The sequence below is a fragment of the Hibiscus syriacus genome, unplaced genomic scaffold, assembly GCF_006381635.1.
Source record: "Hibiscus syriacus cultivar Baekdansim isolate YM2019G1 unplaced genomic scaffold, ASM638163v2 tig00000002_pilon, whole genome shotgun sequence".
Lineage (NCBI taxonomy): Eukaryota > Viridiplantae > Streptophyta > Magnoliopsida > Malvales > Malvaceae > Hibiscus > Hibiscus syriacus.
In genome coordinates this window covers 185072-204154 of record NW_024061752.1, presented here as the reverse complement: position 1 = coordinate 204154, position 19083 = coordinate 185072, and the positions used below count along the sequence as shown (strand labels likewise).

At 32.2% G+C, this 19083-nt stretch overlaps 1 protein-coding gene and 1 long non-coding RNA gene across 2 annotated transcripts; one reads left to right on the top strand and one right to left on the bottom strand.

The window, feature by feature from the left end:
• Positions 1-53: 53 nt before the first annotated feature.
• On the top strand, positions 54-13573 carry LOC120198858. The gene is made up of 3 exons (XR_005523404.1): positions 54-67; positions 13404-13408; positions 13439-13573. It is a non-coding gene; the product is annotated as an uncharacterized LOC120198858 (long non-coding RNA).
• LOC120197801 (squamosa promoter-binding-like protein 16) lies at positions 12228-15059 on the bottom strand. Its single transcript, XM_039199497.1, has 4 exons — positions 14492-15059; positions 13452-13770; positions 13074-13210; positions 12228-12985 (listed from the first exon to the last, which is right to left on the bottom strand). Exons 2-4 carry the CDS (start codon positions 13658-13660, stop codon positions 12399-12401), a joined length of 933 nt encoding a protein of 310 aa, XP_039055428.1. The 5' UTR covers positions 13661-13770; positions 14492-15059; the 3' UTR covers positions 12228-12398.
• Between the last annotated feature and the right edge of the window lie 4024 nt (positions 15060-19083).

Here is a 19083-nt window from a genome sequence, read left to right as displayed (position 1 = left end):
TTCTTTTATCTTTGATTTGGTTTTGGTTCTATGAGTGATATAGAAGTTTAATAAAGTTTAAAGATGAGTGGAAACCAAGAGATTAAGGATTTAATGGTGATTTAGTAAAATAGGTTTTTAAGAAAATTGATTGAAATTGATTGTTTTTAGATTTTTAAAGACATATTTGACTTGTCAAGGGTTTAATTAAGGGATTATAAGTGTTAGGAAAGATTAAAACATGTTTGAAAATTTGATATGATTTTTAGTCCAAGAGTTCAATGGAAGATTTTTGATGTAAAAGGGGTTTTAATGTAGATAAATTAGTGAGAATAAGTGTAAATGAGTTTGAAGGTATAAATAGAGTTAAGGGTGAGAGATTTAAGTGAAAGTTGGGTAATTTTTCGAAGTGAAATAGGTGATTTCTGGGTAAGGGTATCGGTACTGGAAGAACAATACCGATACTATAAGGTTAACTGGATGAAATTATATGAATCAGATGAACAATATCAATATTAAATGGTAGTAGTATTGATACTAGTAAGGGTATCGATACCAATACTAAGGTATCGATACTATAAGTAAAGATGAAATGACAGAATGTCAAAATGGTATCGGTACTGAAGTGGGTATCGGTACCATAGAAGAGAAGTATCGGTACTGTAACATCCGCAATACCGGGTTAGTGACCAAATTGTAAGTTTCAGAATTTGGTGACTAAAGTAGAAGAATGAAAGAATTCAATGATTATTTGAATATATATTGAAGGTTATTTGGTAATTATTAAAGGAAATTAAGGGTATTATGGTCATTTGATCAGAAAGATTTTTATAATTTTTTTTAAGGTAATATAAACGTGGGAAATTTGAGAAGTATCCAGAGTTCTCTGCTCCTTTCTTCTTCTTCATACGTGGGAGAGCAAGGCAAAGGTAAGTTTAATTTTAGTTGGTTAATTCTGGAGTTTTAAGTTTAGTTTTGATTCTTTGGGTATTAAATAAGCTTAAGGAAAGCTTATATGGGATTTAAACAATAAGATAAAGGAATTATGAAGGAATTTGCAATATGAGTTTTAAGAAGAAATTTTGATATGGTATGGTTGTTGAAGTTTTATGGATGAATTTGACTTGTCATCAATCTAATTAAGAAGTATGAAGTGTTAGAATTGGAATTAGAACACATTGAAAATTTGGTATGATTTTTGAATCTCATATGGAAGATAGGATTTTGAGGTTTAAGATGAAATAAATGAATATAGATTGGTTTAAGTATGTGTACTAGAGTTAAGAATGAAAAGGGGATGATATATGAAGTGTTTGAGTGGAAATGAAGTAATTTTCGGGTTGAAAATATGATTTCTGGGCAAGGGGAATCGGTACCCATTCAAGGGGAACCGATACCCCTTCAAACGAACAACATTTCCAGAATGTCATTAGGGAATCGATACCCCCATAGTAGGGAACCGATTCCCCCTAAAGGAAATTGGGAATATGGGTTTAATAAGTTCGTTTAAGTTGCTAGTATCCAATTACAAGGTGTAGGTATCTAATGATTGCCTCGAAATGTACATTTATGTAGATTCTACGCATAAAGCAATTCCGGAACGTTTGGCAAGTAAGATCGATCAAGGGAAAGATAAGAGATTGGAATTGACTAGTGAGACCAGGTGAGTGCATATTCAATAGTATATGATGTGCGATGGGAATAAGAATTGCGATGAGTCTATTTCCTGAAGTGTTACACATGAATGCATGATTAAAGGCATGAGTTGAATATGCATGTATGTATGCTTGATTATATGGATTGATCTGTTCTTTTATGTGTTAGATGATAAAGTATAAGTAATTACATAAGAAAGGTTATGAATTATATGAGATATAAACTATATGATCATAGTGAAATATAATTATTATTATATGATAAGTGAAATAAGCTGGATAATATTGATCTATAGGATGAAGTGAGATTAGTACACTAACTAGGAGATTTGAACATAAATGATAAGATGAACATATAAGATAAGCTAGATGGGAAAGATTCATATGTTTAAATAAAACTATAACACATGGGTTGTATGATAGAAATTTATGAAGTTATATGAGAAGATTATAGGAGTTATATGAAATTGAATTAAGTAAACAGATTAGATTATATATATAAAGAAATAATAGAAGTGAGATATGTTTATAAGTCTGCCCTAGATGAATATGAATATGAATTATAAGAGTGCTATATGATTTATATTAGGATAAATCTTGAGGATATATATATATAGATAAATATGAAATGAAATGAAATGAGTTATATGAATACATAATTATGTGATGAAATGGTGGATTACCTGAACATGTGAATATATATGTCTAAGAGAAGGCATAAGATTAAGATATAAGTAATGTGACTATAAGTATATATGTGCTCTAAGTGATATGACTTATAGGTATTTCTATTATAATGTTACATAATATGTTATGTATGTTAAATGAATTATGCGATGGTATAAGAAATGATATGAAATATATATATATGTGAAAACAAGTATATGTTATGAGATAAGACCTATGACTATAAGCTACGTGAAGGTGTTCTAGGTGTTTCTATATGTTATATGAAGTATATGATCTTATGTGAACAAGATATGATAAGTATGTTTACATGAATAAATGTGATTGGGTGAGAAATGATAGAAATTATATGATAACATGACATATGTGACATGTGAATTATATGGAAATGATCTACGTGTAAGTGAACTACGTGACTATGTGATAATATGAAAAGAAGCTATGTGATACGTGATATGTGATACGTGAATTACAAGTTTATGTGAATATTTGAAATGAAATAAATAATAACGCCCATGTTATGTGTCATGAGAGCTAGGGGTATAGTTGGCATGCCAAGAGTCGAGGGTCTACGCGGTCCTTCGGGACATATGTATATTCTTTGGAACATGTGTGAAGTCTTGAAAGACACATACTTGATCCCTAGTATATGTATATGATTCTTAAGGAATAATATGTGGTCCTTATGGACATCATTATATGGCACTACGGTGCAATTCTACGTGGTCCTTCGGGATATATATATATATTCTGTGGAACATGTGTGAAGTCGTGAGAGACACATACTTGATCCCTAGCATATGTATATGATTCTTAAGGAATTCTATGTGGTCCTTATGGACATCATTATATGGCACTACGGTGCAATTCTACGCGGCACTTTGGTGCAATTATACGAGCTGTGGTGACAGCATTAGTGCACAACCTCTATAGACTCACATATCGATAGTTCTCACATATGTACATGGGCTAATCCAGAGATATGAAAAAATATATGTTAGTGGTATGATAAATGTTATAGAAATGATATGATGTTGTGTGTGTATAGTGTTTGATTGAAAAGGTTAACCATAAAAGTATGTGATTACATGATAAACTGTTAATGATGAATTATGTGTACGTATGGATTTACTGCAATTGATCTGATATGATTTTATATGATACGAAGAATGCATGGAATTGATATAACATGATAGAACAGAACATGCATGTATTGATATATGTTATAAAGTGCATTATAAGTTGTTATGCCTCACTAAGTCTTCGACTTAGCGTGTGATTGTTTCACACGTAGGTTTCGAGAAGAGTAAAGAGTAATGCAGAGCAAGACAGGTCAGTTTTCCTTACCAAATGTCAGATCAGAAAATATAGGTACTATATATATAGTGTAGTTGGCATGTAGTCTAAAGACATAAATTGTATGAACTCTGATATATATTTTGTAAACGTTTTGAATAAGTTAAATGTTATCAAAGTTTTTAAATTACTCACTATTTTATACGAATAAATGTTTGAAAAGTCAATGTGACACTTCGGACTCGTATCCGGATCGGATACGGGTTGGGGGTGTGACAGGTACTGTGGGTAGCGTACCAATATTATTCAGCCGGAAATTGTTAATTAGGTGTTTCAATTTGCTTAAGTAAAGATTATGTGGTTAAATGTTATTTGAGAACCGATATTTATATTGATTATGTAATGTGTAGATTCGATTGAAAGTAAATGTTGAACAAAGTGAAAAGGAGTTGCTTAGGGCTTAAGTGAGGCAAAAGGTGAGTGCAACTTACTTATTTTATATATATGATTGGAGGGCGGCTTGCAATAATCCAACTTCAAATGTTTTTGAATTAATGATTTGTATTATGTTATAAAATATATTTTTATAACTTAATTTATTAAATGATTTTGTTATAATTTTTGGGTACGAATTACCAAAATTATTTGTACATGATAATTTGAATAATACTATGGTATATGCTATGAGTAAATGTTCTACGTGAGATGATTTATATGAATAAATGTTATGTGAATATGTGCTAAGAGATTTTAGTTATGTGGAACCATTATACTCGAAATGTGATCTATGTAAATAAAAGAACTCTTGAATAATAAATGTGATCTAATTACATGGAATAAGCCCAAGGTATATCTATGAGAATTAGAGGTATAGTTGGCATGCCAAGAGTCGAAGGTTCTATGTGGTCATTCGAGACAAATATGTGGCACTTCGGTGCAAATTATGTGAGATGTGGTGACAACATTAGTGCACAACCTCAATGTACTCAAATACCTAGAGTTCTTAGTAGTATGCATTGGGCTATTGTTAAAACAAAGTTATAAACCGAACAAGTTATAAAAGTATACATTCTTATTATGAAATGAGAATTGAATCCTTTATAAAATGTGTTCTATGAAAAGAGTAAGAAATTATTTTATAATGTTTTATCTTACTCGTATTTGCCTCAGTAAGTCATAGACTTAGTGTGTGATTGTTCACACGTAGGTGCAAAGAGCTTTGAGGAGTAAGTCAAATATATAAGAGAATGACAACATACCCGTGAAGACTATCAGATCAGTGAAATGCAAATTGTATATGTTTTGTTCTTTGAAATATTGTTGGTATGTACTATAAATGTTTAAATTGTAGATGTTCTGATATGTTTTATAAAAATGTTTTTATTTGTCCAATAAAAGTCAAATTTTCAAAGAGTCAAAGAGTGGAAAGTTCTCTCATAGATCTACCCTAATTGGGGGGGTTTAGAACAATCGGGCTCGATTTTAGCTTTGGTGTAGCTAGAGGAACGTTTTGAGGGGTGTTTAGGTTTTCCGGCCACCGGAGGCGATGGTCGGGACAGTGGGGCTTCGACGGAGTGTGGTTGGCCTATGGCCGGTTGAGGGAAAGGGTTGAGAGGATTTTAAGAGTGATAAAGTGTTGTTTTTTTTTTAAATAAGTGAGAAAATAATTTTTTTCTAATTTTTGGGTATTTATAGGAGGGATCAGTGTGCAATTATGAAAAATTTAAATTATTTTTGCAGTCCTTGTTATTTTGATACATAACTCATTTTGGTCACTTGTTGTAAATTTACCCTTAAATTTTGAATTAATTCAATTTAATCCTTATTATATTTTTATATTTTTGCAATTTAACCCCCTAACTTCTTATTTTTTTGCAACTTTTAATTAATATCAATTTAATCCTTGATTTTTAGTTCTTTTCAATTTAATCCTTTTAATTTAAAACTTTCTTTTTTATTCTTTTATTTATTTATTTATTTATTTTTATTTTATTGTTTAATATTAATTTGTTTTTTAAGGACAATTTTAAATCTATCAAAGATAAGTAATTCAAATCGAAATTTTAAATTTTAATTTGACTTTTAATTTTCACAATTAAGACAACCGAGAAATCAATTTGGTACCGAAAGGGTAGTACAGGGTTGATAATCATTCATTGACTGTAATCGACTCCCGAATCTGACAAACTTCTGGTAAAACATAGATCAGATAAAAGGTAAGTTAGGGTGTCCGATCAACCTAATTTAAAATGATCGGTGGCGGCTCCAACACACATTAATTTAAGTCGAAACCTGATTCCGAGCCCACATGAAGGACGGTTACGACAGAGTTTAAAAATTTTAATTTTAATTATTAAATTTATTTAATCTAATAATTCAAAAAATATGTAAGATTTATAGATTTTATACCGTGTTGATGTATCATAAAGCTATCTATATACATTTTTTTCAACATACAAATTATTTTGAAACTATAAATTAAAATTAATTTTCATATTAAAATTAAGTAATTAAGTTAAATTATTTTATTCGAGGTTGATATTTCATTGATATATATATATATATATATATATATATATATATATATATATCACAAAAACCTAATGCCTTAAAAAATCTTAAAACCCAAAGAAAATGCAAATGAAAAGTTGAAGGGGACCAAAGGGATGGGGAATAATTAAGGTGAGGTTGTTGAGGTCAAAAGTTGAAATATAATAAAATTAGGGGCCAAAATTTGAAATATAATAAAGGTGAGGGACCAGGGAGGTCCTTCTCAATGTCAGACTTCCCATTTCATAGGCGGACGCCGTCCACGTCAACCATAGTAACACGTGGACATTACTTTAATTTTGGATACTTCACTTTCGGGAAGTAAGCTGTCAGTTGTCACCAGGTTTTTACCGTACGGAATATACATTTTATTTATTTATTTATTTATTTGTAACTTTTAAAAGTTTAATGTTAAATATAACTTTTGTTTATAATTATTTATGAAAAAGCATTTAAATCTTTCATATAAATAAAGATTAGGGTAAACTATACGTTTAGTACCTAAGTTATCAGTTTTTTTCGTTTTAATATCTAAACTTTCATTAATTTCATAATAATACTTAACATTTACTTTTTTATTTTATTTTAGTGTCTCGTCCTTATAAACTTAACAAAATTGTTGTGGTATTTTTATGGATAAATTATATCATTCATCATTTAATTATTTTCCCAATCATATTCTGGTCACTAAAGTTTACAAATTTTCAATTTAACTACTTAACTTTCAAATTGCTCATGTTTAATCACTTTAATTTATTTTATTAATAATTTTTAAGAAATTATATTTTTATTATTATTTTATTAATATATAATTAAAATAAAAAATAAATTTGAAACTTAGAGTGATTAAATTAGGAGTAATTTGAAAGTTAAGTAATTAAATTTTAAAAAAAACTTTAGTGACCAAAATAGGAATGAGAAGATAGTTGAATGATCTAATTTGCCCATAAAAAAGTGTCATCTTGAAAGAAATCCACTAAGTTTTTAACGATGAGGTACCAAAAGAAACAAAAAGTAAATGTTAGTTATGATTTTGAAACAAATAAAAGTTTATGTACTAAAATGAAACAAAACTAATAGTTCGGGTACTAAACGTGTAGTTTACCCTAAAGATTAAGTATCAAACTAAAAATTAAAAATAGGTGCATATTTTGTCGTCAACCCCGAAACTTTGTTCATGTTTCGGACATGAAAGGGTGAGAATATACGTTTCCTTGTTCATTTTTAGGGTTTTATTTCATTCGTTTTATTAGACAATTTTGTTGAGAAAACTTTTTTATTACTTCTATTGTTTATATATAATCGGATACACACACACACTTATATATATATTCCATAATAGATTGATCAAAACTTAGCTATTTAAACCCGACCATAATTACCATAATTATGGTTTATCAGATACATATATATAACATGTAATGTGGAATCAAACTCTATCAAGCTGGAAACGTTGTCGGACGTTTGAAATATAGCTCGAGGCCTTCACATCCACGTTTTCGTCGCCATGACCCCAATACTCAATTGCAGACTCATACGACACCTTTTGCATTGATGATGCAACATTCGCAATATTCTTCTGTTCATGGGAAGTACTAGTCGCCTGCTTCGAGCTAGCATAAGAATAGGGCGACACCCTCGGAATTGATGAATAGCTCGGTGTCGATTTCGTCGAGCAGGGAACCACCTTGCTGCTGCTTCCGCTGATGGGCCTTGGCTTGGTAAATCGAGAGGAAGACTTGGTTAACCTGCCTCTGAAGAATCCCTTCTTTTGAGTTGCTTCCATTTGAGTTGAATCTAGAGGAGGAAGAATGTGTAAACTGTTTGAGTGGACGATGAAGGTTAGAAGAAAAGAAGGTTTTGTTGAGCAAAATCTAATGTCTTTATATAGAGAGAGCATTAGCTGTAGGGCATTCTATTGTCGATAATACAATGTATTATTCCAAATGGCAAATTAATCACTGCCAAACACCTAATTAATGCAACAAATTCCCTACAGAATCTTGTTACAGATATAATGTATATATGGGAAGGTACCTTTTTCTTTTCGTGGAAGGTGATATAATTTACATTTTTTTTGGTGGATTATAGGAATAAAGATTGCCCCATGCATGTTTGGCATCTTATAGGTTCAGACATAGGATAGATTATCACAGACACATGATGAATAAAGTTGCTAAAGAATATGCCAACATATCTTCAATTTTGTCTTGTTATGTGCTGTCATGTTGTTTTGGTAATAGGATTAGATTCTAACTCGGTTCTTATCTGCTTTCGATGGAAATACGTGACATGCAAAAGGAATTGTAGAGGAGAAGGATATGATCTCATATAATTTTGTTTGGTATTATTACTGATAATGATGAGTGATCAATCATAAAATAAGAAACAAAATAAGCAAATACATTTTATATATATTCTAAAGAAACATTTAATATTATTCATGGAATCCTATTTCCATAAATAATTCTTTCGGTGAATCAAACATACTCTTAAGGTATAAATTCATATATCGAGAAGGCAAAAAATATTAACCCATTTTAAAAGTAATTTTAGTTTAATTGTTTATGCTACTTCAAACGTAAACGCTTTGTAAAAATATTAAATATAAACCAATTAAAAGTAAATTAGATTTTTTAAATTATTATAGAACAAAGAATGATAATCTTAGATATGGATTCTCTAAGCCTATGAAATAGAGTAGATGGGATTGGACATTACTTTGTTTGGGATAAAAAGAAAGAAAGTTTTCTATTTCCACGAAAAAGATTAATGGAAAATTCTCGTTTGTGCCTGCTGCAGATGTTCGAGTTAATTTACTTTTAAATTTTCTATTCTAACTTGTATTTTTTTTTTCATTTTCAATAATCACATTCTTTTTTCACGAATTAAACTTGCAAAATTTCTGAATGATATATACTCTATTTAAAATCATTCATAAAAATAAATCAAAAGATTAAAAATAGCTTTTAAAATTCACCCTTCGGAAGGAGTGAGTATTCGATCAAGTCGAATCAGGTCACGAAAATTTAAGTTAGTGAAGTTGATGAGTATTATTTTGTAATTCAAACTTTATTTGAATTTTTTCGAGTTGAATCAAGTTTATAAAATTCTAGTCGATTCGAATCAAATTTGTTTGGGTTTCTCTTTAAATTTAATTATATTTCTTTTATAATATTGTTACATATTTATTTCAATTTAAATAACTTTCTCTAATAATAAAAGATATATATATATATATATATATATATATATTCATATCCTTTTTCACAGGTATAAGTAAGATCTGTAATCTTTTGAGCTGCTGGTGTAGCTGAATCTGGGTTGGTTTCTGGTGGGCCTGCTTGTCTTGTTGTTTTAGTGCAAGCTCGGGTTCGATTCTGCTGTGAAGTCAGGGCCAGCTGGTGGAGTTTAATTTCAGAAAGCTTTCTGGTGTGTTTGTTGCTCTTGGATAACCGTAAATCTCAGAAAATATTTCACGCTTTGTGGGGTTATTGTTGCTTCTGTCTGAGGTAAGTTTTTCGCAGGTGGAACTGCTGCTTAGGCCTGAGGACTGTGTCCTTGTGGTCTGAGTCAGCTCAGTCCCAGTTTTGTGTTTGGGTCAGCTAATGGCTCTACATATGTTGTTGATCCCTTGAGGTCGTGCTTCCTGGTGCTCTCATTAGTTGTGTGGTGTTGCATCTCAGATGCCTTCCCCTTCCTTACAGTTAATCTCGTATTCAAGTTTTCATTTGGTTTGCTGGTCTTTAGTAGTTTAGGGTAACCTATGAACCGTTGTTTGTGTTTTAGCCATGTACTTCTCCATCTTTGATCTAGGATAGCTCTTCTGGTGTTAGCTCGTGCTGTAATTTGGTATGGTCGCTTTTTAATAGCTTAATACAAAAAAAAAAAGTATCTAAACAATGTCTCATAAAATGTTTTAGTGCCTACGTAAATTTTTGCTAAAATTATGTGTTTAACGTTTTTTCAATTATACTTTTAGGTGACTACCGTTATATATATATATATATATATTTTAATAATAAAAACATTATTTTTTTAAAAAATTAAAAAAAAACTTAATTTATATATAAAAATATATAGCCGAACACTTGGATTTTGATCGGAATTGCACGATGGTTTGAATGGTGGTGGCGGTGTGGCTTATGAACATCGGGATCGATCGGAATCGACGAAAAACAGAAACTTAAACGTTTCTCTACGGAAAACGGTGTCACTTTACGACAAAAGACCAACGGAGGTTTGGTCGGGGTTGACGCTGGTGTCAATGAAGGTGACAGTGACAGTCATGGATCACCAGCCGACGACCATAGAAAGGGGAAAGGGGAAAAGAGGGGGAGGGACACGGGCTGTGGGTTGTTTTTATTTTAATAAAAATATATTTTTAAATTTTTTAAATAAATTATCATAACATGACATGTATCACTTAATGGCCAAGGTCCAGATACTTAAAAATCTCCGATGAAAATGTTACGCATCTAGTTTTAGAGAAAATTTCTTTAGGCACAAATGTTTTTCGAGACAAAGTTTAGACACTTATTTTTGTATTAAGCATTTTTAAATTGATAAAAAATCGAAATTAAAATTTAATTTAAGTCGAATAATTTAATCATAATAATTAAAATTTAAAAAAAAACTAAATCGAATTAAAATTTATTCATTTCTATCCCCAAAATGGGATCAATATAAGTTGGAACATAGAACACAATATGAGCGTTCGAGCATTGAGGGAACAATCTATTTTTGCTGCTTATGGTGTTAACAGCTCGGAACCAAGTAGTAATTAATTAAGATCAAAGTATGTAATTTGTAATTGTAAGAATTAGCACACTAATATAAATCCATACTCGATCGGTCACAACTCAAAAGGATCACAAGCTATATTTAACCTCCACCATAATTACCATTGTTGTGCTTCAGCAGATACATACATAGTGGAATCAAACTCTATCAAACTGGAAACCTTGTCGGTCGTTTGAAATATAGGTGGAGGCCTTGGAATCCACGTTTTCGTCGACATGGCCCCAAGCCTCGACTCCATACGCATACGACACCTTTAGCGTTGACGATTGAAGACTTGCTACATTATTCTGTTCATGGAAGCTACTAATCGGCTGCTTCGAGCTAGCATAAGAATACATCCACACCCTCAGATACGATGAACTGATCGGTGTTGGTTGCGTCGAGCAGGGAACCACCTTGCTGCTGCTTCCGCTGGTCGGTCTTGGCTTGGTAAATAGAGAGAAAGACTTGGCTAACTTGCCTCTGAAGAATCCCTTCTTTTGAGCTGCCTCCATTTGTAAACTGTTTTAGTCGACGATGAAGCTTAGTTAGAACAGAAGATTGTTTTTGTTGAGCAAACTCCCAGGTATATAGAGAGAGAGAACATTTATTTTAGTGCCTTCCGTTGATCCTAATACAATATATTATCTGAAATGGCAAATCAGTCACTTCCAAATACCTGATTGATGCAACAAATTCCCTGCAGAATCTTGCTACAGCGATGGAAATGAAGCAATAACACACACACCTGATACACGTTGGTTGGTGTGCTTTTGCTTTTTGGATAAACTTGAAACCCCCCGGGCTAACCCACGCCGTCCATAAGCTTAAAAGAAAGGATTAATGGCGGTCCCAGACTGAGTAGGTACTGGATATATTCCCTTTAGCTTTTCCATCACTGATATATAATGATCAATATTTCTTTTTTTTAATCCCTAAAGCTTTTTGTTAATGATGTGGTGTTTAGGCGATGTTCTAACGTTGGTTTTAGGAATAAAGAGTGGCCCATGCATGTCTGGCATCTTCTTCAGAGAGAGGATTGATTAGTATCACTGTAATTTATTTAACGAGGAGTAATTAAATTAAAATAAAAATTAAATGTTAAGTAGTCTTTTGAAAGAAAAACAATTGACTACCAAAACGAATAAAAGTGATAATTACACTGGGATACTAGATGTGCAATTCACCCTATGTTTTTATGGCATGAAATATCATTATTATCTTTGATGAATGTATGTTAGAGAACTACAGCATCAAATACCATGGGGCAACTACAACTGCAGAAGCAAACATATTTTTGTCTGAAAGATTCATACATTATTCCCCACTCATTCAAACAAAAGTTCATTAAATATTCTAAAAGCAAAACACACGAATATGTTTATAAATTTCCAACTTCGTTACTCAAAACTATCTGATTTGGAGGTAGATAGGAAATGGCAGATATTTTTACTCCCATGAGAAGGAGAGTGTATGGTGAGAACCAGTTGCAGAACACCCGGGATGATTATTTTGGAACATTTCATGGCCATGGATATTGGTGTTACCGCCACTGTCAGCGGCCAAAACGGCAGTTCCGATTTGCTCACCTCCAATTCCTCCTAGATCATTATAATGCAAGTTTGGGATCAATGATAAAGCTGAGCCATGTTGCACCGTGGGGCTCAGACCAATCTCCCTAATCTCAGCCGGTTGGGATGACAGAAGAGAGAGAGCACAATTTGAGTCGATAGTTTGATTTAACGCGTTCGGGAACATTTTCAGGTTGCTGCCACCATTGCTTGACGAAGGAATCACATTGAGAAACGGTTGACAAACCGAAACACTTCCAGGGAGTGATGAACTAGTAGTTTGTAAGAATGAGAACTGTTTTTCTCCTTTGTAGTTATCAGATGAGAATCCAGGGAACAAGCCAGTTCGGCCGCTGAAGTTTATCAAGTTCATATCGGTTTCCAATTTCAGGGTCCTCATCCAAGAAGACGTTATGGCAGTTGTCGATAATATTTGGGGGCTACCTATCGGATAGTATCGAGTACCTGCAGCAGAGTCTCCATTGATATCAAACATTTGGAAATTTAAGGTAAAACAAGCTTTGCATGAAAACATTAAAAAAGCAAGTTAAACCTTGGTGACTGGATAGAAACCTCCCTGAATTCGCAGACAGGGAATCGGGTTGGGGCTTTCTCCGTCGTCGATTATGTCCGTCGAGACGTTTCCTACAGCTTCGTTTCACCTCATCAAACTCCACCAACGAATGAAACCTAATAAAATACATTCACCATAAACTAATCTCCTACATTTATCGATGAAAGATACAATCTTGTAAGGAGCAAATCACATTAGAGTATTAGCATCCAAATCTGTACATGTCCGGATATGGACAAGACATGAAAATCGAGTACTTCACGATGAAAAAATATCAGAATTCAGACACAAAGAAACTAAAAGAAACAGAGTTCGTAAACCTTAAATCACTACATAAACTGCAGCAAATATATTTACCTGCTACACTGCTGGCAAAACCGTTGTTCTTGACCCCTAATTGTAACTTTTGGGGTCTTCGAGTGAACTTCGCATACTTTATGGCGTCGATGGTAGTCCCTGCATTTGCTGAGGTCTGCAGTGCAGCCATCGACCAAGCACGAAGGCGCTAGGCTTCCGCTGCCAGGCGACCGAGCCCTTTTAAAGGATGCCGCCGCCGAGGATTCCATCGACTGAAGTCCAGGAAATGTCCCCCACACTCTCGAGAACACCAAGCCAAACCTGATTCACCTACTGACCTACTGGATTTAACAGCTTTAGTCTCTAATCTTCTTCATTCCTGTCATGTTAATCAAATCTTTATGCCCCACTCAAAATCAAGCAACTGATCAAATCATCAAAGGGTTCTTCATAATCACAAAAGGTTAAAATTTTGTACCAAGACTATGATTGTTTATTTTTTGGTCACTAGTCAACAACTTTATCTTTGTTAAATGTCTCAAAGAATCATGACCAGGAAACATCCATTTCCAATGGAAGAAAACAAATGGGACTTTTCTTCTTATGGTCCCAAGTTGAAGCATCAAAGATGGAGCAACAAGTGAAAAAGAAGAGCATGAGAGGCTAAACTCCAAAAAGGAAAGGGTGGGGAATGGGGGTGAAGGTCCTTAATGGGTCATTAAACTCCCAGTAATAATAAAAGTTTCAAATTTTGACGTAGCCATAAAACCTGTCAACATCATTGGAGTCAACACTCTCATCCCAACCACAAATAGCATGGAGGATATTTTTGGAAAGAAAAAAGCCTTTTCACCATAGAAAATAAATTATTAAAGAACTATTTTTCAAATAAAACTCAACTGAAAATCCCAATTGTTGAGATTAAAAATAGCCCACGAGCTGATGCTTAACTAGCTTTGAAGTACAACGGGAATCACTATCATCGGCAACGAGAAGAAAGCTAAAGAACCCTACATTTTATGAGTATAATTTTATATACTTACTACTAGCTTGATCTTAGAAGGGGAAAAAAAAGTAAAGAAATTGGAAGAAAAGGGTACCTGAGAAAATCCCAGAAATTTGACAGAGAGGGAAGAATCATATGTCGGTAAGCTGCGGACTGCCACCAGTCTTCAGATAAACCGTCCAAGAGGGAAAAAAGAGGAAAAGTAGGAAGTGAAGATGGAAAAACTGGGGAACCGTGGAGCTCAAAGTTTACTGATTGAAGCAAGTAAACACGAAAGTGAAAATAAAAAAGAGAGTTTCACTTAGTAGGATGCCAGTGATAGTCTGACAACAGTTCCAATCAACATGGGTGGAGAACAGTGGGTGGAAAAAACTAGAGGCGAAGAGGAAGAGACTGTGAGCTAAAGGATAATCGAATAGAAAGAGTGGATAATGTGAGTTTTGAAAGTACTGAATGGGGGAGAGTATTATGAATGAATGAAAATAGTAAAAAAAAAAAGTGGGGTTCACTGTTGAGCTTCCCAACTCTTCTTTCCCCTTCCTTTTTCAGGCTTAGAGCCTCGAAATTAGTTTGGTTTTGAAAATGAAATAATGGAGAGTTGAAGATTTAGGGTAAAAAGCAGAAGAACGAGTGGCAGGGAAAGGTACAGCGTAGTTGCTTTCCAGCCTTTCCAATTGCGAAAAGAAAAGAAAAAATATAAAATTAAAGTACAAAGAGAAGGGATGGAAGCAAGGATGGCACTGCTATAAAGGTACATGTATTGTTTTTCTTTCAGAATGTATTTTTTTATTTTCTTTTAGATTCATTTATTATTGATGATGATTGTTATGGAGTTTATTCTATTGAATCAAATCAAATTAAAAAGAGTTTTTATTTAAATACAATTATATTTTTTATAAAATTATGCTGTCATCTAATTCTAATTTAATGATTTTCTCTAAACACATAAGATTTACGTATATTTTTTTCGTATTTTTTCATAATGTAATTTATCAAATAATTTAATATGATTAAAATTATAAAATATATTTATAGTTTTATTTTTTAAAGTAATATAATTAGAGACGAAGTATAAAGGAGTCAAAAAAAAATATGTGGAAATTTTATTTTTATAAAAATAACAGTAAGAAATCAAATTGAATAAATTGTAAAATTGAGAGATTAAATTAAAAATAGTAAAATTATTGTTGAAAATAATAACTGAAGTTATATGGATATTTTAAAATAATAGAAGATAATGTGAATCAAAATTGAATAAAAAAATATACTTAAAATGAAAGAATAAGTAAGGGTGAGTATTTAATCAAATCGAATTAAAAAATTTCAGTTGATCGCGTTGATGCATCATATTTTATCATTTAAACTTTATTTTAAAAAAATAAGTCAACTCGAGTCATTTTTTGGATAAAATAAAACATCGTTCATCATGATTATTGTTTAACAATAATATTAATTATAATGTTTAAATTTAAATTTTATTATTATTATTTGACTATTACACATGATATTTATTAGTTGTATAGATAAACTTTACATATGAGTAAGATTAAGTAAAGAGATCGAATAAATAAAAAAGAGGTTTAAATTGTGTAGGTGTATTTGTTAATTGTATGGCTCAACAATAATATTTGTTAGTTGTATAGGTGTACATTTTAGTGATAAATCATAAATTTGTATATATATTATATTAATTTTTTGACTATATATATTATATTAATTTTTATATGTTTTAGTGATCTAAATTATATATAAGTTATCGTTTATTAAATTTTATATTGTACATATATATATATATATATATATATATATATATATATATATATATATGTATGTATGTATGAAGTTACTTTTTTCAAACGCTACATACGATATTATCATAACCCCGCACTTCGTTTCACTGTTTATGAGTACTTAAAAAGGAATATTCCAAATTAAAGTCCCAATTCTCCTAATTAAATATTAATATTTCCTTAATTAACATTCATGATTACCGTTAGGAGATTTAATTATGTGTTTTGTAACATCCCAATATGTTGTCACATGCGTGCTTTGTCTAGAAATGTGAGATGCACCAAACCGTCCAAAGTGAAGTGTTATTGAATAACTTTAGGAGGGGTGCTCTTTATTCTCCTATTAAGAGAATAATACATTAAATTATAATTCAATTAATATTATTGTCACGCCCTCATAATATTCAAGTTCAAACCGTCATAATATCAGAGTTAAGGTCTAATGAGATGTGCGGCCTTAGACGCTTCTTGACACTTTTGGGTATTCTCTGTGACTAAATAAGTCTTACCCAAGCCTAGTGACCATGCAAATTCACCAAGGTTGGAACCAAGCCCTTAAAGCTTCTATGATGCGAAAGCTTTAACACCAACGTGGCTACTCCAAGCCACCAAGGTTGGACTATGGTGTGAAAGTGCAAACACAGGCATGACTACTCCTAGCCACCAAGAGGGGTAACAAGCACCAAGCGAATAAAAAACAAAGAACACAAGAATTAGAGTAAATGCCTCATAGTTTTATTACTCTCTCCCAATAGAATGGAGAAATGAATGAATGAACGGTTGAATGGATTGATACAAATGAGGATGGGAGACTCTATATTTATAGTTGAGCTCCATCTCAATCAATGGCTAGGATCGATTTATATTAGCGGCCCAGATTGAATACAATCTCCTAAATCCCCCAAATTAAGGGATTGTATCCGCAAGATCTTCTCTTAACTAAGGAAACTCAATCCAATCCTACCTAATTACATCAATTAGTATAATTTTTCCTTGGATAGGTTTTCACACTGGATATGGTAAGATTCCCCCACACTATATTCATGATTTGTTGTCTCATCATATTTACCGAACTTGTAACATCCGCAATACCGGGTTAGTGACCAAATTGTAAAGTTTCAGAATTTGGTGACTAAAGTAAAAGAATGAAAGAATTCAATGATTATTTGAATATATATTGAAGGTTATTTGGTAATTATTAAAGGAAATTAAGGGTATTATGGTCAATTAATCATAAAGATTTTTTATAATTTTTTTTAGGTAATATAAACGTGGGGAATTTGAGAAGTATCCAGAGTTCTCTGCTCCTTTCTTCTTCTTCATACGTGGGAGAGCAAGGCAAAGGTAAGTCTAATTTTAGTTGGTTAATTCTGGAGTTTTAAGCTTAGTTTTGATTCTTTGGGTATTAAATAAGCTTAAGGAAAGCTTATATGGGATTTAAACAATAAGATAAAGGAATTATGAAGGAATTTGCAATATGAGTTTTAAGATGAAATTTTGATATGGTATGGTTGTTGAAGTTTTATGGATGAATTTGACTTGTCATCAATCTAATTAAGAAGTATGAAGTGTTAGAATTGGAATTAGAACACATTGAAAATTGGGTATGATTTTTGAATCTCATATGGAAGATAGGATTTTGAGGTTTAAGATGAAATAAATGAATATAGATTGGTTTAAGTATGTGTACTAGAGTTAAGAATGAAAAGGGGATGATATATGACGTGTTTGAGTGGAAATGAAGTAATTTTCGGGTTGAAAATATGATTTCTGGGCAAGGGGAATCGGTACCCATTCAAGGGGAACCGATACCCCTTCAAACGAACAACATTTCCAGAATGTCATTAGGGAATCGATACCCCCTTAGTAGGGAACCGATTCCCCCTAAAGGAAAAATGTGCATATTGGTTTAATAAGTTCGTTTAAGTTGCTAGTATCCAATTACAAGGTGTAGGTATCTAATGATTGTCTTAAAATGTATAATTATGTAGATTCAGAGCCTAACCAAGTTCCGGAATCATTGACAAGTAAGATCGATCAAGGGGAAAGATAAGAGATTGGAATTGACTAGTGAGGCCAGGTGAGTGCATATTCAATAGTATATGATGTGCGATGGAAATAAGACTTGCGATGAGTCTAATTCCTGAAGTGTTACACATGAATTCATGATTAAAGGCATGAGTTGAATATGCATGTATGTATGCTTGATTATATGAATTGATATGTCCTTTTATGTGCTCTAAGTGATATGACTTATAGGTATTTCTATTATAATGTTACATGATATGTTATGTATGTTAAATGGATTATGTGATGGTATAAGAAATGATATGAAATATATACGTGAAAACAAGTATATGTTATGAGATAAGATCTATGTGATTACATGCAACATATGATATTAGATATATGTTTACACATACATGTGGTATGTGACAGAAAAGAAGGAACATGTGATTATGAGATCAATGATTACACGTACATGTGATACGTGACTGAAAAGAAAAGATATGTGTTTATAAGAGAAAGCATATGAATAAGTAATGTGAACTGTTATAAATAATAATGCCCATGTTATATGATATGAGAGCTAGGGGTATAGTTGGCATGCCAAGGGTCGAGGGTTTACCTATGTTCTTCGGGACATATGGACTGTTTACCTATGTTCTTCGGGACATATGGATTGTTTACCTATGTCCTTCGGGACATATGGACTGATTACCTAGGTTCTTCGGAATCTATGGACTGGTCCTTCGGGACATTGATCGAGCTGTGGTGACAGCATATGTGTGCACAACCTCAATGTACTCACATACCTTAAGTTCTCACTAGTGTACATGGGCTAATAAAGTGATTAAACAAGCATACTGAATGTGATATATATACGATGGGTTTA